We start from the raw sequence: 24,342 nt of genomic DNA, 5'->3' as shown, positions 1-24,342 counted from the left end.
TCTACACGCACTTGGGTGCATGTACTTATTTGTGGCTAACCTGATGACCCAAATGTTACCCCTTCAAAAAAAAAAAAAATTAGACGAAATCAATCTCTTTTGGGGTTTATAGGGCTAATACTACAAGACGACATTAGGTCCCCTTCCTCCATTGAAGTTAGCTAGAATTCCCTTCCCTTCGGTTGCTTCAAGCTAAACTTTGATGGTTCAGTTATTGGTTCATCAACTGTTGTCGATGTTGCCATTTGCGACTCCGATGGTTTTCTTGTGGTCGCTCAAGCTTATCGATTTAGCCAAACCTCAACTCTTGTTGCTAAAGCCTAGGGATTAAGAAATGGACTGATTCTTGCCATTCATCAGCGTATTCAAGATCTCTATATCGAAGGAGATAATCAAGTAGTTATAAGAGTGCTGCAAGGGAATTATACTTGCCCTTGGACTATCCAAACCCTAATTGATGACATATCGACATCTGTTTCGTCAGTTTAGATTCTACACCATTAAACGCATTTTTCGAGAAGCTAATCGGGTAGCAGATCTTCTATCAAAAAAAGGTCACAATATTTCTGCTGCTTCGATTAACGTGGATGTTTCAACGGAACCTTTATTAAATAAATTTGTTCTTCTTGATTAGTTAGGAATCTCCCTTAAGAGAAGGGTATCCTAACTTACCTCATGTACCCAAAAAAACAAAAAAAAAACTACAAGACGACTTTGTCAATTAAGAGTACTACTTTTTTCAGTTTTATTTTGTGTCTCGATTTTTTTAAATTATTCATAAAAAAAAGTTGTAAGATTCTATCTTTAGATGTACATTTCACTTTATCATTGCTAGTTCTATTTATTTTATAGGATATTATTGCTACTTCTTGTCTGATATATGAAAATTATTTTGTCCAAAACGAAGTGATAATTTTTGAAGTGATATCACGTTAGATTTTGGCACCCAAGATAAATCTATTGAAACACGAAAGACAAGCAATAATAAATCTAAATTATTAAAATAGTAGCAATTTAACACTCTATTTGAAAATGTTGCAAAGTTACAAAGTGACTTATTGAAAAAATAGTAAATCGGCAAATATTCATTTACTTTGCTAATGTGTAATAATTGCGGATATTTATAATTAAAGTTGTGCGTTGGAGACCCCTTAAAGTGAAAGTTAAGAGGATGGAACAATAAAATATAGTGACAATGAATTTTTTCAATCATATATTGTAAAAATAAATTTGATGACTAGTTGATTCATATATTTGGAGATTCAAGATACTGGAACTGAAAAGTTTTGGTTGGAAAGTTCTAACTTAAGCTTAACGATGACTAATTTCCTGTTCATACCATACTGATGACGGCAACTATCGTCTGTCGGTGGAAGTTGTCCAATTTAGAGCAGGAGGTCAAAAATATTAAAAAGTAGTATTGACTAATCGCATTGAGCACAGACCTATCTACATGGAGTATGGACTTTCTTCGTCAAGATATTATTCTTTCGTACGTTATAAACTTGACAAATTTTCCTGTCTTTTACATTTAGCGTCTGTTTGGTAGGACGTAAAACGTTTTCTTTGAAAACTGTTTTTCTTTATTTTCAGTTTTATATTGTTTGGTTAGCAAAAGAGTGTAAAATCATTTTCCCTTGGAGTAAAATTATTAACCTTAATGATGGAAAATCATTTTCCCTTTAAAATGAAGGGAAAATTGTTTTCCTCATCTATCTTGTACACTTAATCTCCTAATTTCTTTCATTTTCTCGCAAATTCTTCGCAATGAAAGAGGGTTAGAGATAAGAGAACAAGAGATGCCAAAGAGAGAAAATGAGCAAAATATACAAAATTCGAACAATAATAAGAGCTCTAAATAAGCAAAAAAATGCCGATGTCAAAAAAAAAAAAAAATAGTCGTGGATATACTATGCACATAGTGCACCTGCATGTACAATGTACATAGTTGTTCTGATAGTTACTTTACATTCAGGTGTATAATGAATGTTCTTAAATTACAAATACTATATCTATATTTTATATTAAACAATTTTCTACCAGTATTTTTTTAAATAGAAGTTTCCATGCAACATATGTAGATACACATACACCTCAGGGTCATAGCGTACTTTTTAGAATCTATAAATATCCATAAGATTCAAAGTAAACCAAAATAATAAAAAGTAGGAATCAACCCATCAAATCTGTCTTAGTGTACACCCTTCAAATTCTCTCTCTTTCATACATTGATTCCTAAAAATGGCAACTTTTAAAACCATAAAAAAACACCATAAACACCTTAATAATCCTTTCCCATCAACCCCAAAATCTCTGCCTCTTATTCAAGGTAACCTCTTTTTCAATCCTTCTTCACTCCCTTGTCACCATTTTTACTCCATTGGAACCAATTTTCAAGCTTTTTGGAGCTCCAAAAATGGTGGGTATTTATCAATTTCTCATCTTTCTCAACCTAAAACATCAATTTGGTCCACCATTTCTGGGAAAAGTTTCATTTCTGCTGCATTAGCTGAAACAGAGGTAGAAGAAAGCAGAGGATCATTTGCAATAAAAGATAGCAAAATCAATTTAGTATGTAAACATCAGATTATTGAAAATATTCAAGTGATTAATCATGATTTTGATGGGAATTTAGAGATTAATGATCTAGATTTTCCATCTGGGTATCTTGGATTAGATCTTAAACAAGCTTCAAAAGGTGCAAATTCTCCTGTTTTGGTGATCACAGGTAGAATTTTCAGAAAACAGAAAAAGTTCCAGAAATCTGGAATTCAAGAAAAGTTGATTGTTGATGAGATTGTTTCTTCTTGTTCTGCTAAATATTGGGTTCTTTTTTATCAGAAGAACAATCATCAAATTGGGTTTCAAGTGAAACTTGGTAAACCAAATTATGAATTATATCATCAGAAACCCAAATATGTTCATAAGAAATCGGGTCGAATTCGGAGGCGAAGATTTGGACTATGGTGGTTTCTTGCAAGGTCTAAAGGTTTAGCAGCTGTGATTTCAGTTGAAGATGATGAAAGAGAGGAAAAGTGGTTGGCAAAATCTCTAGAGTTTAACAGGATATGCATGACATATTTTAGTGAAGGAAATGAGAGATTTTATGGTTTTGGAGAACAATTTTCACATATGGATTTCAAAGGTAAAAGAGTTCCTATTTTTGTGCAAGAACAAGGGATTGGAAGAGGAGATCAACCTATATCTCTAGCAATCAATTTGGTTAGTTATAGGTAAGTAGTGATTACTACATTTGAAGTATTTATTTATTATTATCACATGTGGATAGTATCTTTTTAAGTATCTATTCATTTAACATTCGTCCTAATTTAGTTTGAACACTTTTATTTTCTATCCGTCTAAAATTTCGAGGAAGATCCACTATTTCAATTACCTTTTCAATTTCATCCACCACTTTTCAACTGTAATTCATATATGTGCACTATTAGCCTATAATAGTGACAATTTTGGTAAATTTTGCAAATATAACTTCTAAAATAAAACCCCAATTTTTCTAGGGACCTAAAGTACACTTTCAATCCAAAATTACCAAAACAACTACCATAGACAGTTAGTGAGTTAGACAATATAAGCATGTACTCCATATATTGGATATAAAGCTCCTACTCTTCCATTAAAGTAAAAACTGACAACACAACAAGAACCATATTTGATTATTAATGTATTATCAGTAGTCATTTTATATATTGAAGTACTATTAAGTGGATAGAGTATGTCAGTTTAAAGTATCAATGAACTTTGACTTGTCAAATTTGAAATGCCAATATAAGAAACAATAACTCCTTGACCATAACCATAAAGAGCAATGATATTTCCATACCCAATATGGTTCAATACCATGACATTTCAGTAATTTTATGTCAAAAATTAATATTAAAAAATTATAATTTTTTTTAAAAAATTCATATATTTTTATTTGGGGATTGTTAGTTGAAATCTAGTTGATGTATTAGATGACTAATATATCATATCTTACCATTATCTTATCATATCAGTTAGCGATTATATCATATCCTGGCTGCATCTAATCATATTGAGTAAATATTACATTGTATGATTATATCAAGTTACTAGTGAAATTACAAAAATGCCATGGCAATGGGACAAGTCGTCCGTATGGGAGAATACTTCCTCCTAAAAGAGATGTTTGTTCTATCTACTTTTGATGGGTTCCTAGGAGACATGGAATACCCTTTTTTTTTTTTTTTTTTAATAAGATGGGCACATGTAACATATATAATTGCGTACAATATGGGGCAAGTTTCATACTTGAGACCTAATATACTCAAAATTTCATCATATTTCTTAAAGCCAAATCTTTTCTTTGATAGTATCATTTTACTGATTGTGATTGCTTACATTGATTTATTCCATTTCCATCTGAATTCTAAACCTTATCCTAATCTAGGAAAGCTCCACCTCAGGCACCTTCATCATGATCAGTATGGATTCGTGAGGATACACCCTCATTACTAATTGACAATGACAACAGTAGTAGATCATTTCAAATCGAAAGAAACTAATGAAGAAGTGATGTACTGATGTTTATACTTATTTTTGGGTGAAGACTACCTGTTAATCCAGAGCCTACTAGACTCGGACTAATTCGAATTCGAGTCCGAAATATCCTATTCGAGGCAAACCTTAGCCAACAAGTGCTACTGCTAGCATTACCAAGCTAAGGCTTAAACTAGAGCTGTACCCGCTGTCCGCTGATCCTCTAAACTTTTACCAGCTAAGCCAATTGGTAGCTGCACCTTGTTGCATTTGTAGCCTTACATAGTTATATAACATCATTTTTACATACATAGTCTCATAATCACTTCATTAATAGAAAGTTTATATTACTATGATTGTTTTCAGGATAAAATCAATGTTTTCTGCTGTAAGAAACTTATCAAACTAATACTAATTAATTTTGATCTGTTTTATCAGGGCAGCAGGTGATTGGAGTACAACCTATGCTCCTTCTCCGTTCTATATGACGTCAAAGATGAGATCTCTTTACTTAGAAGGATATGACTACACCATATTCGACTTAACAATGCAAGATAGGGTTCAGATTCAGGTACAACATACTACTCCCTCCGGTCTTTATTACTTTACCCGTATTCCTTTTTAAGATATCCCTTATTAGTTTACCCTTTTCTTTTGTTTCTATTTTTGGAATGAGACCACTAACTTTCATCACACGTACATTCAACTTTAATATAAAATAATAGTTTATCTTTCTTTCTATGACCCACAACATTATTTTTCCTAAAACTCTGTGCAAAAAAAAAAGGAGTAAACTAATAAAGACCGGAGGGAGTATTTTTGTTATTTTATTCCTCCTTTAACTTTTCATTCAAGGAGTAAAACAAAAAAAGCTAATCAACAACCATATTTTCCCCAAGAAAATGTTTTTCAGGGAAAATTGATTTCCACTAATACATGTTTTCCTGTAAATGCCTAGATGAAGCCTTAGCCAAAGGTAAAATGCAGTAACAAAATTTTGAGCTTGGGATGTTTGATATACTATATAATTGTTACTATGTCATTATTCTATATTGATCAAAATGATAAATATAAATATAAGGGCGGTCCAAGCTTTGCCAGTAACCCCTAATTTCACTGAACTATCATTTACAACTATTACAAGTTGAAAAAACATGAACTAATACAATGTCAATTTCAGTTGCATTTAAGTTAGTTATTGGAATTTTACTTACCATACACTTCTGATTTGTTTTACCCTTGCTAGGTACATGGAAATTCAATTGCAGGAGCAATATTGCATGGGAACTCTCCTACTGAGATCATTGAGACATTCACACAATCAATAGGAAGACCTCCTGAACTTCCTCCTTGGATTATTTCAGGGGCCGTTGTCGGAATGCAGGGAGGCACTGAGACTGTACGAAATACATGGGACATTTTGAAGACTTATGATGTTCCGATTTCTTCATTCTGGCTTCAGGTAATTTCCCTGCATAAGAAGAGAGAAAAAATGTAATATCATTTATCAGTTTGTTTTTTAGATATCAACTTTTATAATTTTTACTAATAGATAATTGAAGGTTATAAAAATTATGCATTGCAAAACATGATAAGTGAAACAAGTAAGAAATTGCAGAGTGTAGGAGAACTTTCCCTAAAAAGCAAACAAATTGGAAACTCTGACTTCATAATCTTTTGAATGAAGAAAATTGTGATAGATTTGATGGTTCTAATGTAGTGGTCTTCTTAACAATTTCTTTGTTTCATAATAGATTGAACAGTTTGACTCTTACGGTCTTCAATGCACGCCTTTGACCATCAAAGCTGAGATGATTCTACATTCGAATGTTTATTTTGTATACCAATGAATAATTATAGTCAAACTTGATAAACTTTGAAAAAGAAAATTTAATGGATAAATTTATTTTGAAATGGAGACAGAAGATGACAGTAGAAGAAACGGAAAGAAATTCTTTTAAGCTCTTAGTCTAACATTTATGACTCATAACTAAAAACTCAAAATCTTGAAAGTGTTTCTTGATGCACAAAACTGACAAGAAAATAATTTTGCAAATGACAGGATTGGGTTGGACAAAGAGAAACACTAGTAGGATCACAACTATGGTGGAACTGGGAAGTAGACACAACGCGGTATAGAGGATGGCAGCAACTTGTCAAAGATCTCAACAACCAGCATATAAAAGTCATGAGCTATTGCAATCCCTGTCTAGCACCAGTAAGTGCTCAAACTAGAGAACTTTATATGCTGTATCCTGTATGTGGGACAGTGGGAGTACTTGTTCTTGTAGAAGCGTAGAATCAAACGCTTGCACGTGCCCACGTGGGGTACACACACATCAAGTCCATGCATATGCGCGAACTGTACATGCATCCCACTCGCTGGCGTGTGATGCACTTGTCTCCTACTCACTACAATAACCGAGTAATGGCAAAACACTTCTAGGGATCAGCTCACTTGTCTGATCCCAGGTAATGTGATATTTCCGGTACATGTAGGGTATTTTGGGATTTTTCTGACTAAATAGGCGGTTAGTTTTAGAATACACACACTTGATATTGGATCACATGCACCACCCCATGATCATCTACGAGTTCCTCAAAATATGCTTTTATTTTGGGAAATTCCCACTGGTAACCCTGTACTATGGAACAATTGCAATGGTAAATCGTTTTTCTTTTCAGTTTCAAAAATAACCCTATACTTAGTAATATTATACAACTGTGACATTAATGATGGTTTAATTTACTTCAACCATTAGAATTATTGGTTTACCTAACCCAGATTAACCAAAATTAACTAATACAAATAAAATGTTCTTCAATACTTCATCATAGTGAAGTAAAATCTAATAATACTAATGGTTGAAGTAACGATTAAACCATCATTAATGTCACAGTTGTATAATATTACTAAGTATAGGCTTATTTTTGAAACTCAAAAGAAAAACGGTTTACCATTGCAATTGTTCCATAGTACAGGGTTACCAGTGGGAATTTCCCTTTTATTTTCAAGTCTTATGATAATTTATTTGCTAAATTATGTGCTTGGCAGTCTGATGAGAAGCCAAACAGAAGGAGAAACATGTTTGAGGAAGCAAAGAAGTTGGACATACTAGTGAAAGACAAGAATGGAGAGCCATACATGGTTCCTAATACGGCCTTTGATGTAGGGATGTTGGATTTGACGCATCCAGAAACTGCACCATGGTTCAAAAACATCCTACAAGAAATGGTTGATGATGGAGTCAGGGGTTGGATGGCTGATTTTGGTGAAGGCCTCCCTGTTGATGCTACCCTCTATTCAGGTAATCTACCAAATTTCATCAGAAGATCACTTCATTAAATTAGATAAATTACCATCAAGTTATATGGGAAATTAAGGGGATATCGTAGGAGTATGTTTATCAGAAACACTTACATTGAGCAAATAAGCCTAAATCCAATGATAACTCAGGTGAAGATCCCATAGCTGCACATAACAGATACCCAGAGTTGTGGGCTCAGATAAACCGGGAGTTTGTCGATGAGTGGAAATCGAGCTGCGTAGGCAAGCAAAAGGAAGACCCTGAAGAGGCGTTGGTGTTCTTCATGAGGGCAGGTTTCAGGGATAGTCCAAAATGGGCAATGCTTTTCTGGGAGGGAGATCAAATGGTTAGTTGGCAAGCAAATGATGGGATTAAAAGTGCTGTTGTTGGCCTGCTTAGCAGTGGAATTTCTGGTTATGCTCTTAATCACAGTGATATTGGAGGCTATTGTGCTGTGAATATGCCTCTGATCAAGTATCATAGGAGTGAAGAGCTGCTTTTGAGATGGATGGAATTTAGTGCTTTCACCACTGTATTCCGGACTCATGAAGTATGTTTGTTCTTGCAATTTTTAATTAAAACTTGTTTGAAAATTCACCAGTTAATTCATGTTGTCATAATTATGCTGATTAGGTGCATTTTTAAATGTGCCTGCTGAGATTTAAAACCTTCTACCATAGTTGAGAGCTATGCCACTGCTCTGCTACCAATTTGGCTAAGGACCTTCAAAAACTTAACAAGTCCTTTCAAAAACTCGGTCAAATATACGCCATTTTTCACTGACGTAGTATTTCAGCAACTAATCTCTATCAGACGATCTGACCTTGTCAAACCACAAACTTCTGACGTGTTTTTCTATCTAAGGGTTATGATATAATCTTTCAACTTCTAAGGTTCATTTGTACAATTTTTTCATGCAATGAATTTTATCTCTTACTATAACTCCTAGTGCTTATTGTCTAATTAGTAGTGGGCTAACAAAGTTAAACCATCTGATACGAATATTTATGATATTCCATTAAGTTCACCATCTTACATTCATCTCCTACAGGGAAATAAACCATCCTGCAACTCCCAATTCTACTCTAATCATAACACATTATCACATTTCGCCCGCTTGGCAAAGGTGTACAATGCTTGGAAATTCTACAGAATCCAACTTGTTAAGGTAATTAATCAATGACCAAATAACTAAATCAAACTTTGTCAATCACCAAGTAATTAGTCATATATCATCTCTGAGCTGTTTGTTGAAAAAAAAAAAACAGGAAGCTTCTAAGAAGGGCCTTCCGGTGTGCCGCCACTTATTTCTTCACTACCCAGAAGATGAATATGTTCAGACATTAACATACCAGCAGTTCCTAGTTGGATCGGAGATTATGGTGGCACCTATAGTTGACAAAGGTAAAAGAGAAGCAAAGGTGTATTTTCCTTTGGAAGAGAACAAAATTTGTTCTTGGATACATATTTGGACAGGAAATGTGTACAGTTGTCTAGGTACTGAAGCTAAGGTAGATGCTTCATTAGGTTATCCAGCAGTATTTGTTAAGTCTGGATCATTAGTTGGTGAAACTTTCCTACAAAATTTGAGAGATTTTGAAATTCTATGATGCTATATATGAAGAAGTGCAAGGTAGCATGTCACGACATCGAGTCTAAGAGATGCTGATTGTATATGATGAAACCATTCATTTATTTTTAGAAATGAAAAGAATTCATTATTTAAAATACATCATCAACCTCAGTATGTTAAGTTATACCTTCAAAATTTTGAATATGTGATAGACACTCATGCTATTAAACTCACACTTTATTTGGTTAGCAACATAGAATGGAAAGGAAGGAAAGGGATCGACGGAAAGAGAAGGTAGGGAGGTGAAGGGTGGAGCTTCTTTTTCCTTCCAAATCTCTCAAACTTCGGAGGGATAGAAGGTGCTTCAACGAATAGGGAGACAAAATGGATCAATTCCTCTCCCTCGCCTTTCTTCCCCCAACCTCTTATCCAAATTCGAAACAAGGGAACTTGTTCCCTTTCCCTTCCCGTTCCCTTCCCTGCTTTATCTTCAATTCCTCTTAAAAGTGTGTAGTTTTATCTCTATCATAATTATCAACAAGTGAGCAAAATCAACATATACTCCCTCCTTTTTCTCCTTGCTTGCCATTCTAGCAAAAGTTTGGAACTTGTTTTCAGTCCAAGTGTCGTTTTCTATATACATACTGTAAGTAATTTTTTAAGAAAAACCTTGACCATATTATCTTTGTTTTAATCATTGTATTGAGTTCAATAAAGACAATTATGAATTATTCTTATTCTAAGTCCCTTATTCAAAGTTCGCAATGCAAATCTAAACCATTAATATTTCTAATACGTATCGTAAAATTAAGAATATAGTATTGTTTGATACACATGACAAACGAATATGAGATATTACATTCATCAAAACACAAAGTAATCTAAAATGACAAATATATTAACATTAATATTTGTATAATGACAGATAACCAACATCAAAAAACTTGGTCCTAATTAGGCCGAGACATCAACCATTTTGGCCCAGAAATCTGGGCCAGTGGGCCTAAGACGAAGCTAGTACTAAAATGACAATGCAGTAGTGTTACTCCGACACCTTTATTTACCTAAAAAACGGGGTCTCGTATCGTGTCGGACACATGACACTTTGATACTTCATTTTAAACTAAAAACTGGACCTTTTTCTACAAAATAGCCGAGTCGGACACTTGGACACCCGTATCCGAGTAAACCACCCCTAAAAATGGACCGATGAAACGAGTCGGATCACGGTCCAGGTTCGGAAATGACAACCCGGAAAGGGTTATCAACTCTAAATTGTGACCATATGATATACTGCAAATATACAGCACTTTTAAGTTTTAAGCAGGCACATATACTCATATAGTCATATAGGTGTAAATGTAAATGGAGCAACAATAATTAGCATTAAGCAGCAACACTAAACCATATTTAAAGGCATTTTTCTTCAGGCCATAAACAAAGTGATCATTCAACAGAGAAAAAAGAAACAAAAAAGAAGCATACAACTGCATTGAAAATTGAAGAAAGTGTAAAAGATGCATGACTGAGAATTGAGATCAAGATTCAAGTATTTACCCATAAAACAATGGCCGAAGAGGAGATCATTGATGAATTCTGCAACGATGATATAATTTGGTTTCTTTTGGGGTATAACTTTCTTATTATTTCATATGTTTGTTTTTAGCATTCATCAAATATACACTAAAGTTTTAGTAACGCAAAAAAAGATTCTAATGCTCTTGGTATATTCGCATAATCTCAAGTGGGATCATGATAGGAGATGCTTTTGGTATAAGAGTGTAGACATATTGCGTGACAATATAACATAAAGATTACTATTACTCACCTTGTTAAAAAAGATTATCATTGACCCGGTGTATCATGATATATTTATAGTTATTTTTTTGCTTATTGCTCATTTGAAATCATTTAAATGAATCAAGAGTTTCAAATGAACACAAATTTGTTTTAGGTGTATCATGTACATGATACACCCTGATGTAAATGAACTCCTGACCTTGTAATCTACTTTGACTATTCATGTTTATCAATACACAATGTTGACCCCTAATATTCGATTTTCTATTAATAGAAATTATTGAATTTTTGATATCTAAAGATATATATTAAGACAAACTCTATAACAGTATACTATATCTATTATTTTAAGAAATATATAACAAGCTATACCCTAGTCGTTCTCTTAGTCTTTTCTCTTGATATTATCAATGATAGTGGTTTTGACATAATAGAATTTTATTTGATCCAAGTTGATATATATTTGCCAGTTCCAAATTATCTTGTAAATGTCGCCTTTAAATCAATAAATTAATTTTTACTTTTACAAAAACTAATACAGAATTATGATCAAAGTTCAATATAGGCATTACATAGGTCAAAGAACAAGGTAAAAAAAGGATTCAGGAAAACTCATAAGCTTCACATCTGTACCTCAAAAAATTACAAATCCCAACTAGTGATAAGATACACATAAAAAAAATTGATTTTTTTCCCCTTATATTAACCTTAGCAGTATTGTTTAAGATCATAATTGGAATTATGGCAAAGCAGCACACAACACAAATGTATTTAAGCACTTGTGTACCTGCAAATTTTTTTTAGAAGTGGGTGAGATAACTAATTGTATTAATGAATCTCCTTGGTAGACATGAATGTGTGCTTAAATAACTAATTGCTTAAGATTACAATCTGAAATTAGCGTGATCGTAACAGAACTATACATATGAAATGAATACAACCAGCCTACAAACTTTTTCTTTTCCAAAACCAACTTAATTCGTTTCTTGAGTGTTCCTATGCAGGGTGAGAATGCTATAACCATGTGCTTGAAGATAATATTACACCTAATTTATGATAATTCAGCAAAACTATGAGACATGGAAAATTTTCTAGCAACCTGCCAAACAATGGAGAAAATCTGTGGATATTGCTTCCACTACTTTGCAGAGAGGCTATGATTTCCGGATTGATCTTCAAGTATTTTGAAGCTCGAAAAATACGGTCCCAAGAGGCAGAAGTGATGCCTCGGGCAATATAAGCATGTTTTGTGCAGAAAGGTATGATCGGTGCATATCAGCATGTTATTATATATCTAACTGCTCAAGGTTGACAATATTAGCTGCATTTCGTATAAGCTCCTTCCGCGTATCAACCTGGAAAATTCCAGCATGAGTTGTGTGCCAAGCTCAACAATTTAACACAAAAAGAAAACAGACGAAAGATTAATCTGATTCAAGCAACTCGAAATTACTACTTCCTCTGTGTCCCTAAATTTCTTCCCACTTTCCTTTTTTGGGCATCTACAGAATTCACTCTTTTATTCTTTTAACAATGTTTTATAAATACATAAATCTTTTTTCTCCCTCCATCTCGTAGTCTCTTACTCTCTTTTTCTCTCTATTCATTTTCGATTCTTTTATTCTATTGTTACACTCAATATCCGCACCAAACCCACATGTGAAGGAAATTTGTAGATAGAGGGACTACCACAAAAGGGAGGAGCTTTTACCGTAATTTGTTTTAGCAAACTGCAATGATGATAAAGATTGCCAAGAAGAATGGACAGAAAAAAAAAAAACACAAACAAAATACTTACCCGGGCCCCCATAAGAGAAGAGAAACACAGACTTGCTTGAGCTGCATCCTCTACCGTCAATTGTTTCAGCAATCGACTCTCTGGATCCATGGTCGTCTCCCACAGTTGAGCAGGCATCATCTCACCCAACCCTATCATACACTAATCAGACCATAGAGCAGAAAACAAAGCACATTTGCATTCAGCCCATACCACACTGTATAAGGTCCCAAGTTCAACTCCCCACTAGCAATCAAAGGAGATTTATCCCTTTTCCCACCTAATATGAAGGGGTTTCCAACTGGTCTGCGGGGAAACCTACGATAGGACCTAGGCCCAGGGGCAGGCCCATTTTATAACCTTAACAAACAGTACTACTTTGTATAAAATCCAAAGACCGACCACATATATGATGCATAGAAAAGTTGTAGACTTTTCATAAAAAGGTTCAGCAGAAGATTTATAACTGTCCAAATCAGTTCCTACCCTATGCTGACTAAGATGCATTCTATAGGTTCTGTAATGTTAAGAATACATTTGGGGTTCTGTTTTCTGCCCAAAGAGGTTCAGTATCAAAAGGCTTTGTTGGAGAGTTTTTGGAGGGACGAAGGATGAACACAACAAGATGGTTTGGGTGAAACGAACGATATATGTCTTAAAGGAAGTTCGGAGATCTAAAATCTGATTATTATAAGAAATTCCTAGTTAATTTAAGGCCTCGCTATTGAAAGAGAATGTGGGTTTTGGAGTCCATTAGAATCACATTCTGTCTCATTAGGTCCATGCCTAAATCTGAGTATATGTGATTCACAGCATTTTAGAGCAATCGACGAAAATTTTCACTTTTTTCTTTTCTTCTCATGGGATTTTGTTGATACCATATGGAGCCACCGTCGTGAGCAGTATTGCATGTGAAGGGGGTCTCAAGCTTATAGAAATACGGTTTATTGGCTATGGAAGAAGCGTTTACAGTTAAGGATTGAAATGTGATGAAATAAGGAGAGCGGGGGTCATGTGTGAAGGGGGTTGGGATCACATGTCCTGTTTAATATCTATCTTTTATCCTACTCCCTTCTAATTTTGACACCTAAACAATCTAAAGTCAGCCACCTTATACTATTCAGATTTTTCACGAGGTGACCCCAAAGGTTTTAAATAATGCGGTACCCCTGAGTTTCATGGTGTGCCCCTAAGGTCTGTAACAAATCCCCCATATACCCAAATGACTAACGGAGTAAAAATGAGTTTACCTTTTTGTAAAGGAAAAAAGGTACGGTTAAGTGAAGTAGAGACCGCAAAACTATATGCAACCGAAACTTCAAAAACATTAAGAAAATTGTGATGACCGATCACGATTATGTTCACCTTTAAATCTCTGAATAGTGTACGATGCGTTTGAAGGGAAGGCACGCTGAATTTTTTTAAGTTCAGCTTCATCATAACAATAACGAGCCTGTTTTCCCCTTTCAACCTGTTATGAAGGCAAAGTAAAAAAATTTTAAAAAAGGATATTTACAAGAGAGGGATTCGTGAACTTAAACCCTTCAACTCCACACAATGACATGAGTGGATTTTTCACCAGAGCCAAAGAAAGGAGTATACCTTGTACAGGGGAGGAACGCCCACATAAATGTAGCCTTCATCAAATAATGCTCTCTGCAAGTAAGTAGCCACAAATATGTGAGAATGTCATAGGTGCAAATTTGCAATCTCAACAGCAAAGTCCATTATTATACCTGATATCTGAAGAAAAATGTTAACAATAAAGTTCGAATATGAGCACCATCAACATCAGCATCAGTTAATATAATAATTTTATGATAGCGAAGATCTTCCTTCTTGAAATCTTCACCCTGGTGAAAAATTAATTAGTCAATACAAATAGTAGAACAATCATAAAGATTTTATAATATTTTAAAGCTACTCGTCAATCCAGTACCTTTACTCCAAGTCCCAAACCAAGAATTAGGTTCTGAATCTCTTCATTCTTATACATAGCTGCATCATCCCTCCTCTCAACATTTAGAATTTTACCTCTCAAGGGAAGGATAGCCTGCAAGGAGATATTTTGAGAGCAATCATTATATATTTCCAAAATTATCAGGGAGCAAATGCATGCACATAACGGAAGCCTCCTTCACCTCGAGACAAAAATTCGAGTCCAAGCTCACAAAAAGGAAAATCTGAAGTTGGAACGCGAAAACATGGTGACAGCGGGACATATTTTCTGCTGCATTTTCTAGGAGAACTAAACCTCCAATCCAGATGATAAGTGCAAATAAACTAATGACGCCTGTGTCATGCAAAACATACTACCCAAAAAGAAAACAGTCTTGACAAGCATGCATCACCAAATTATTTTGTATTCTACATTATCTTCTCATGATTGTCAATCATCCTGGGATACTTTACTTTCGTGATATACTGAAATCCATCATTGTGACACTAAGACATAGTAACACTTTATTTTATTCCCATGAAAACACGAAAAACCAGCAACAACTTAAAGAGCAAAGGGGAAAGAGAAGCACTCTTGCATGAATAATTAATTCAAGAAATAAGAAGAGCAGAAAACACTATTTCTATATTGTTTATGACATCCCTTATTCACTGCCTAACTTACTTCCCCAGAAAAAGAAAAACCTATTTCCCCTTGAGTTCTCCTTACAAGGAGAAAGCTGTTCCTTAAGGAGAAAGCCGAGCTCCTAGCTTTGACTAATTTATTATTACTCCGGGAGTCAAAAAAAAGTTATGCTTTTCTCAGGAGCCAGTAGTCGAGCTGTTTTAAGAGATAAGGTCAAGAATCATACATTTTAACAGAAATATTCCAGGCAATGAGACAAGAATGAAAACTAGTACAACATTCAAGTGCTGCCTCAACCGCAAGAAGGAATGACTCACTTGAAAACGTCTATCCCGGCCTTGTTTTGCACTTCCACCAGCTGAATCTCCCTCAACAATAAATATTTCTGCAGACATAACTCAATATTCATTTACTTAAAAATGGAATCTATCAACCAGGAGAGTATTTAAGTAATGGACATAAAATTTGAGAATTCTGTGCTTTTGAGGTTTATAAATTTCTTCAGTTTTCCGTTTTATTGTTACAGAAAGGGTCCAAACTCAAAACGATGACCATATATGGGAACTGACTAAAAACCTTGCTAACAATACGCCATTAGCACCAGAAATAGCTGTGAACTCCTTTGGCCCATTTAGGAAACAGATAGATTAAACATAGCAAAGGACAGGTCCTACGTTCTTTTCCTTCTTGGAGCTAATGAGGGGAGAGCCCAAAAAAGAACAGGTCCTATGTGCTATGCCTTTTCACCATCAATGGAGGGACATTTCCCTCAGGCAATCCAAGATTGAGGTTATTTCAACAACGTAGCTCGTCGTTTTAATTACTAAATATATTAGCTATGAAGAAAGCTAATGTAGCACTAGTGCACTACTGTTCCGGGCAATCAGCTACCTATTTTACTCATACATATTCATTAGAGTCGATTAAAAAATCTCTACCTTCGGCTCATCAGGTAATCAAACAACACTAAAGTTAAAAACATAATGCCTATAGAAAAATTTAAACCTTTTGGGACCCAGCAAAATAAACCAACACATCAAAATACATGGTGCAAGTTTTCCTTTTTTTTTCTTTACTCGATGTTTTATTCTGCAATATTTTACTGCTGTTCCTTGAGAACAATGACTATTAACAAAAGGTCTAGATTCAAAACCATACTAAGATTACTTGAGAACACACAATCAGTCCTTAAGAAAATTGTTTTGCTCCAGAGTAGCATGGATTCTTACTTCTTAGAGGCAACTTTCAATGAAATGATATGAGAAAGCGAAAGACTTATTATACTACAGGAAGGTGGATAAGTCTGGGTGCATATGCCAAATAGCAACTAGTGTGTAGGCCTATGCCAAAATGTGGCTCATAATGTAAGTTTCTCTAAGAGGATAGTGATAGTCACATTTAAATGACTTAATAACTCAAAAGGCTAGTTGAGATGTAGACTTTCCAGAACCTTCAATGTGCTTTGTAGAAATGGCTTTCAGGTCTCTGTACACAATTCGATAATTGACATTAATATCATATTCACTGACTTTCTGAAGCACAAATCATGCCATGTACCTAAACAAGTACCACTCCCTAAAACCTTCAATATCGCAAGGTTCTACCTAAACAGTATGCATGCTCATAATAATTATTTCCTTGCAAGAACAAATGACCTTTGATTTGCAGGAAAACTCAAAAATAAGACAGCAGTGAGAAGAACCGACAGCTAGACAAAGACTTCTCTAAACCCAAATTCTTCACCCATTTGTCAGAACCATACTTCTTCTGAACTTCTAAGTAGTCGGGACTATTGTCCCTCAAACTATAAAGTTCTTGCACTTTTAGTGAAAAAGAAACATTTAGTAAATCGAAAGGGACAGGCTTAAAATTGGCTGCTGGATCTAGGATAGGATGCAAGGCTCAGAAAAATTTCTGTATCTGGGTTTGATGCCCAGATTCTAGCCTGGTGAAAGTTTCCCAACAGTTTGCGCTTCCCCCTTTTTTCCCTGAACTCACAAGGGATGATCTTCCTAAGTCTATCACATCCAAAAAAAAAAAAAAAAAAGAATAAAACAGAATGAAGTTTAGATGAAGCTTTTATGATAGGCAAACTAGTGAATCATACCTGCTTCCTCGGGATTGGTGGCTGAGCAATCAGCAAGTTTTCCAGGAAGAGAAGATGACTTCAGGACACTTTTCTGCCTCACTAGTTCCCTTGCCCTTTTGGCAGCCAGAGCAGCCTGATGAAATAAAAAACAGGAAATTCTTGCAGTTCAGTAATACAGTCAGCAAAAAAGAAGGGTTTTGTTTGGTGCATCAGCCAACCAACAAAATCAGGAAAGGGTACAAATGTACCTTCAGAGCATTCAAAGCCTTTGAAAGGATGTTATCTAGAACATCAGGATGCAACTCTAGATACTCCGTAAGGTAATCTTGTACACATTGATCAACCACCTTGCGGACTTCAGGATTTCCTAACCTTGTCTATCAGCCACATATCATAAAAGATTATTCTTTAACTTTCCAAAGTGAGCAATAGAAACTATCTAAGTTACAAAAATGCCAAAAGAAAGGAAAAAAAATAAGTATAAAAGTACCTTTGTTTGTCCTTCAAACTCTGGATCTGGCACTTTGACAGAAATGACACAAGTTAATCCTTCCCTTATGTGTTCACCACTTAAAGTAAGATCTTTGTCCTGAAAGCAAAATGATGCTCTTATACATATGTAAAAGGATGCAGTATGACGAATTGTAAAAGTGGAACAGGCCCTCTCTAACCTTCCGAAGACAACCCCAGCCAAAAATATGGAAGAAAAGGAAAAAGAAACACAATCTAACAAGTAACTATAACAAGAGAACACATGAGAGGAAGGGATTTAGAGGAAATTTGCCATAGTTCACAAATAAATGCAACTCCTCTCCTAGAAAAGCAATTATCATAGGATACTAGCCCGCTTCAATCCCAAAAGACTGCAAAATTGCACCTTTCAACCTCTCTCCTAACCTCATGAGAATGCAACTAGATCAAAGGAAGCTGATAAAGACAACAGGTGAGGAAAAATATGGATCTGTATAATATTTTGGTCTTTGGACCTTATGTGAAACTGAAAAATATATGTAATACAAGATTTTAGAATAGGAAGTTAAAAATTAGAGTAACACTTCAAGATGAAGAAATCAATAAACCTTGTTAGCCTTTGATTTCTTCGCCAAGCTGTTCAGGGTTCGAGTCAATGAAGTCTTGAAGCCATCAATGTGCGTACCACCATCGATTGTGCGTATGCTATTGGCATATCCCAAGATTGTATCTGAATATGCATCTGAACACCTACAAATAATTAACAGGTTAGTCCAAACAGGCAGATCCAGTTCTTTGATTATTATACAAGGTTGTGAATCTTCTACATAATTTTCATGAGCCAATAGACACACAGATGCATCATTAGAAAATGCAAACATATGTAAAGTTTAGGATAACGCAATAATATGAGAAAAGGCAAACCATGCAGATGCTCATTTGGTTGAGCAACCATACACAGGAAAACATGAAACCAAACTAAAAAAGACGGATATGCACCATATCACCAGGCAAACAAAGTTAACACTGAGAACCCAACTACACCTAAAAACCCAAGAAGACAAAGTGCTTTCACACAAAATTCAATAATGAATTTTTTCTCTTTTTCTTTTTCCATACAACAGAATTCGAAATTTCGGAGAATCAAATAATGGCACAAAGGATACAATTATATAGCATATTAGCTGAAATAAATGCAAACGCATGTAGATGAATTAGCTCAGGCAAATGCCAATAGTAGAGTAAAATACACATAATGCAATGCTTAAATAAGAAGCGGCAGATACACCTAAGTTCTGATACGATAAGAAGAGATGAAAATCTACCACTGTAAAGCTGCATCAATAGTTACACCATTTGCTGCTTTATGGAACCCAACAACATCATGGATTGGTCTCTGGAAGAACAATTCAGTATTAGCAAGCAAATTTAGAGCAAAACCAGAATTGGATTTCACTGTAGAAACTAAAAAGCGTACCTTATCAGTGTTTAGCCATTTCACATATTCAACCAATCCCCCAGCATAATAATACTCATTATACTTATTCTTCTCAGGGTCTTCACTCTCTTTGCTAAGAGCAATGGTCAGCTGTAAATAACAAGAAAACAGGAAGGCAATGCTTACAATCAATAGCACTAGGCATTAGAATACCATCACACTATACTCCAATAAATAAGCACCTAATACACAGAGATCAAATTTTAATATTGTTCATAGTCTAAACCGATTAACAAAAGATTACTAACCACAAAAACCAACTGCAACTTAACACCATGGCAGATACAAATAACAATCTAGTCAAAATTCAGAGTAATCAGATACATGGCCGACTCTACCTTAGGATTAAGAAAGGCAAGCTCCCTAACCCGTCCAGCTATAGTGTCATAATCAAACTCAATTTCGGTAGTAAATACTGCAACAAAATTGTCAATTAAAGAAATTTAATTAGCAGCCAAATATAAAAGGAAGATCTTAATACCAAGAAAAAGAATTTGTCAAGTCACAGGCCAATCCAGAGAGATATATAGCAAAGATACACTGCTGCTCACTTACTTTCTCCGTCAGGCCAAAACCTGATGCACGTCCCTTGGCAATCTTCAGAAGCAGGCGGAAGCACATCACATGACAAATCTGTCACAGGCTTTCCACGGGCATATTTTTGCTTGTACTCCTTTCCATCTCGCCAAACTGTGACTTCCAGAGCCTGCACATTATTAGTAGCGCTTCAGAAGCCGTCAGCACAAGAAGCACAAACACCATTGCATGATAGGTAAGCCTAATCCAAATGGCTTTTCTTTTTAAAGCAATGTTGTAACTAGCATATTTGAATAATGGCATTGTAAAAGTTCCGCAAATTTTGAAAAATATGGGAGAATAAGAGAGAGCATAAGGATCATATAAAAGGCAAGTTAGAAGCTCTAAAAGTGAGACCAGGAATCTACCTCAGATAATGCATTGACAACTGACAGACCTACACCGTGCAATCCTCCGGACACACTGTACCCACTACTTGAGCCACCAAATTTGCCACCTGCGTGTAGGACCTGCATCATTACAGCCACTGTTCAATAATAGTATTTATACTCTAGGAACAGTAGCACATGCTACGCATAAAATATTTCGATAAAAATTGTTATAGCTCTCAATGAAGTATAGCCACCAAAGCCAACATGACAAACAATTAAAATCACCAATAACCTTGTCAAATTATGGGACTCACTATCTGCAACGCTAAGTTGACAAGGCAAAGCATAATAAGTGTACCACTGTTATAGTATGAACACAAGCTCATAAGAGCCTGTTCTCTTCGGCATAAAACAGCTGAACTGAACTGAATTGAACTGAATTGAATTGAACTGAATTGAACTGAATTGAACTGATCTGAACTGAATTGAATTGAACTGAAATGAATAGTGATATGTGAGAGTAAAAGTATTGTCAAGAGCTGAACTGAACTGAACTGGTCTGAACTGATCTGATGTGAACTGAACTGAATTGAACTGAAAATAAGCTGGGGAGAACAGGCCCTAAGTCATAATTTCAGAAGGTCTCAGCTTCCTCTTCTATTCACCTGATTTTGTTAAACTGAAATTACTTCACAGATTTTTAATAGTGAAAAAAGTAATATTTGCTTAGCCAAATTCATTTTTACTGATTATCTAGTGTTTTTCTCACATGTGTTGGTTCATACTGAATAAAATTGATGTTTACTTATCAATACTGATTTCACTGTTACACCTTGTTCTTAATGATTAAAACTGATTAAAGCTAATTTATACTAATTATTTTTATTTTTATTGTTGAAGAGGACAGGTCGTTGTATTTAAATCCTCAGCCATTTATACAGAATGAACACAAACTCACAAATTGCAATACCAAAAGCTAAATCCTCAATGAAGACTAGAGTTTTCAATTAAAGTTCAGAAGCAGACCAAGGGATAAAGAAACTCAAAGAATATATTCTAATATTGACAATAAAAATGATATGATTATATCACAGCAATCATAACTATGTTGCAAATTCTCTTCTAGTCTGTATAATAGTTTTACCGTCAAAACAGTCTCCAATGAAGATTTCTTCGTCGCTGGATGCACATCTGTCGGGATCTGCAGCATATAAATGAGATTATATTATATATAAGAAAAGTAACAGTAAAAAACCGCAAAAGTTTGTCTTCAGAGAATAGAATTAAAATTAAGGTATATGTCTTTGATACTGTAGCTACAGATAAATAGCACAGACACTTGCTCTAGGGAACTCTTGAAAAATTAGTACAAGACATAATCATATAGTTCAATTACCACCAAACTTAATGATATTAGAAAAGCCGGTAAAAACTTGTAGATTCACAAACCAAAGTTACAACAATGCTGCTGCATAAAATAATTGCCGATTCACATACAATATCTGTCACCTAATTAGGATTTTGTCAATGAAGTTAAAGAAGGGAGCAGAAGGAGAAAACCCTAATTTCAAGTAGAACGAAGCAATGTGGAAAAAGGTGAATATCTTTTGACAAATTTATACCCCGGATTGTGTGAGTGACCGTTGATGTAATGAAAGCAGATAATTTGTTTAAGGGGAAGCAGAGTATAGGAAAGACAAGGAGATGGGAAAGGTTTTTAATTGTGAAGAGAAAGAGAATGTTGGTTGTTCAGGAGGAGTGATTTAGAAGGGGGGGGGGGGACAAGGGAGAAATGGAGGGAACAGACAAAAAATACCAACAACAGAAGGTTCCATGAAGTCAACATCCGAACGTGGATATTTTTGGCCAGAAAACCAAAGTAAGGTACCACTCAACCATCGGAGTGTCTTGAAAGGTAATTATGAGCCAAAATATTTTTAAAAGTACTTGAGCAAAGAGTGTATCTTGAAAGGATTAACTAAACAAATTTTCCTTAAGTATAAATATAAGTTGTTTTTTGGGTCTTACTTTACAACCATTTTTTCATAAAGGTCGTAAATGACCAAGTCACCTAATGAAAAGGTTGTAAATGACAAACAATTCTAAAGCAAATTAACCTTTTCAAGAAGAAATCTAGCTTTGAGCAAGATAAATGTGCAACCTTTTTGGGTCTTATATTGTAACACTATTTTCAAAACGTTGTAAATGGCAAAATCATCTATTTGAAAAGGTTGTAAGTGACAAACAATTCTAGAATAGATTAGCCTAATCTAGAAAATATCAGTCTCGTGCGGATAAATGTGCAACATAAAGCAGCAAATTGCAGATTTGCAGTGCCACCTATGGTTTTTAAACAACAATGCATTTGGGTAATAGGTAAGGGATGGTCTATCACAATTAACAGAAAGAGCATTGTGTGATTTAAAGCACTAGGATACTGTCAAGGAAAAACAAAGAAGTTCGAACATTAAATACTCAATGTTCCATACCCCACGTCCGTTGTCGGTGATGCACACAGAGTTATCAGCAAACAAGATAACATCTATCTTTGATGCAAACCCTGCTTGTGCCTCATCAACTGCATTATCGAGAATTTCATAAACCTGAAATATCCCATAGTGAAAGTCAGTTTAAAGTTCACTAGTTCAGTTTGATTATGTTCCTAACTGATCTCAGCGTAAAGCATAGAAAGTGAACCTAAAATAGCCATTATAATAGAAGCTATTACATACCAAGTGATGCAAACCCCGAGGACCGGTGCTTCCTATATACATCCCTGGTCTTTTTCTAACAGGATCCAAACCCTCCAACACCTGAGTTCAGCATCCATCAAAATGTATAAACCATACATTCAAATAAAAAAGAAAAAATCACAAAGCAAACACAACTTCGCAGCGAAACAAAGAAAGAAGACATACATTCACTCATTACAATGCAACGACATCAATCATTACGACAGCAAAGCAAAAGCTCATTACCATACAACAACACAGCATACCAATTTACTCTAAACTAATACAAGTAGTGCTAGCCTAAAATCCAATGAAGCTGTTAATACCTGAATTTGCTCAGACCCATAAGATTTAGAAGCATTGCTAGCCTCAGTGGCAGTGCTGAAAGACATAACTGCTCTGGGAAATGCCACATTTCTAACCAATGCACTACTTGAAACCCTCTTCAATCTAAAATTCACCCTGCACCCACAAAATTTCCAACAAATATCAACCTAAATTTCATATGCTCTTCAAATTTTCTCTTCTCAAATTGACAAAGCCACATTAACCCACAAAAGATAGCTAGTAATTAACTAAAACAATATAAAAGACAGTATAACATTATATAAACTCAAAGATAACTCTTTCAAAATTAAAACCCAGCTGACTATATGAAGCATTAAACCACATACCCAGAAAGTTCTTGTCTGTTAAATACAAATTCTAAATAGAACCCATTAATACCCAGAAGAAAGTAAGTAAAAAGAGTAAAAAAAAAAAAAGTACCTGTGAGTGAGGGGAAAAGAGGGGCGGAAAGAGGAGGAGAGAGAAGGTGGAGGAGTTGGATAAGAGTGAAGAGAAGATGAAGAAGAAAGGTAACGAGAAGTAGAAGAAGAAGCAGCCATGAGAAGACGAAGAGAAATATTGCGAGGTCTGAAAACAAGAAGCGCCATTTTATTCAATTCATTCGAAAAAGACCTTCTTTGTTGTTGTTGTTGTTGTTGTTGTTGTTGTTGTTGCTGCTGCTATTTTCACTTTTAGCCTTTGTGTTTCTACTGGGGTTTTCTTCGGCAGACTCAACTCTCAAGGATAAGAGAGGGAG

The 24,342-nt window shown here is 35.0% G+C and overlaps 2 protein-coding genes and 1 long non-coding RNA gene across 3 annotated transcripts; 1 reads left to right on the top strand and 2 right to left on the bottom strand.

The window, feature by feature from the left end:
• Positions 1–1,881: 1,881 nt before the first annotated feature.
• Positions 1,882–8,080, bottom strand: LOC125495426 (uncharacterized). Its single transcript, XR_007272059.1, has 4 exons — positions 7,940–8,080; positions 7,664–7,831; positions 5,733–5,989; positions 1,882–2,509 (listed from the first exon to the last, which is right to left on the bottom strand). It is a non-coding gene; the product is annotated as an uncharacterized LOC125495426 (long non-coding RNA).
• Positions 2,242–9,556, top strand: LOC104889496 (uncharacterized). The gene is made up of 8 exons (XM_010674728.3): positions 2,242–3,233; positions 4,957–5,089; positions 5,765–5,980; positions 6,581–6,736; positions 7,574–7,826; positions 7,976–8,376; positions 8,878–8,994; positions 9,095–9,556. Exons 1-8 carry the CDS (start codon positions 2,242–2,244, stop codon positions 9,434–9,436), a joined length of 2,610 nt encoding a protein of 869 aa, XP_010673030.2. The 3' UTR covers positions 9,437–9,556.
• Positions 9,557–12,010: 2,454 nt separating this feature from the next.
• LOC104889495 (DNA gyrase subunit B, chloroplastic/mitochondrial) lies at positions 12,011–24,342 on the bottom strand. The gene is made up of 21 exons (XM_010674727.4): positions 24,027–24,342; positions 23,585–23,720; positions 23,259–23,339; positions 23,016–23,129; positions 21,671–21,727; positions 20,563–20,664; positions 20,174–20,324; positions 19,957–20,033; positions 19,598–19,708; positions 19,446–19,516; positions 18,729–18,870; positions 18,140–18,238; positions 17,898–18,026; positions 17,668–17,782; positions 15,878–15,945; positions 14,916–15,029; positions 14,713–14,829; positions 14,579–14,632; positions 14,342–14,447; positions 12,998–13,128; positions 12,011–12,554 (listed from the first exon to the last, which is right to left on the bottom strand). Exons 1-21 carry the CDS (start codon positions 24,191–24,193, stop codon positions 12,486–12,488), a joined length of 2,211 nt encoding a protein of 736 aa, XP_010673029.1. The 5' UTR covers positions 24,194–24,342; the 3' UTR covers positions 12,011–12,485.

Source organism: Beta vulgaris, chromosome 3 (genome assembly GCF_026745355.1).
Source record: "Beta vulgaris subsp. vulgaris cultivar EL10 chromosome 3, EL10.2, whole genome shotgun sequence".
Lineage (NCBI taxonomy): Eukaryota > Viridiplantae > Streptophyta > Magnoliopsida > Caryophyllales > Amaranthaceae > Beta > Beta vulgaris.
This window is presented reverse-complemented; position numbering and strand designations above follow the sequence as displayed.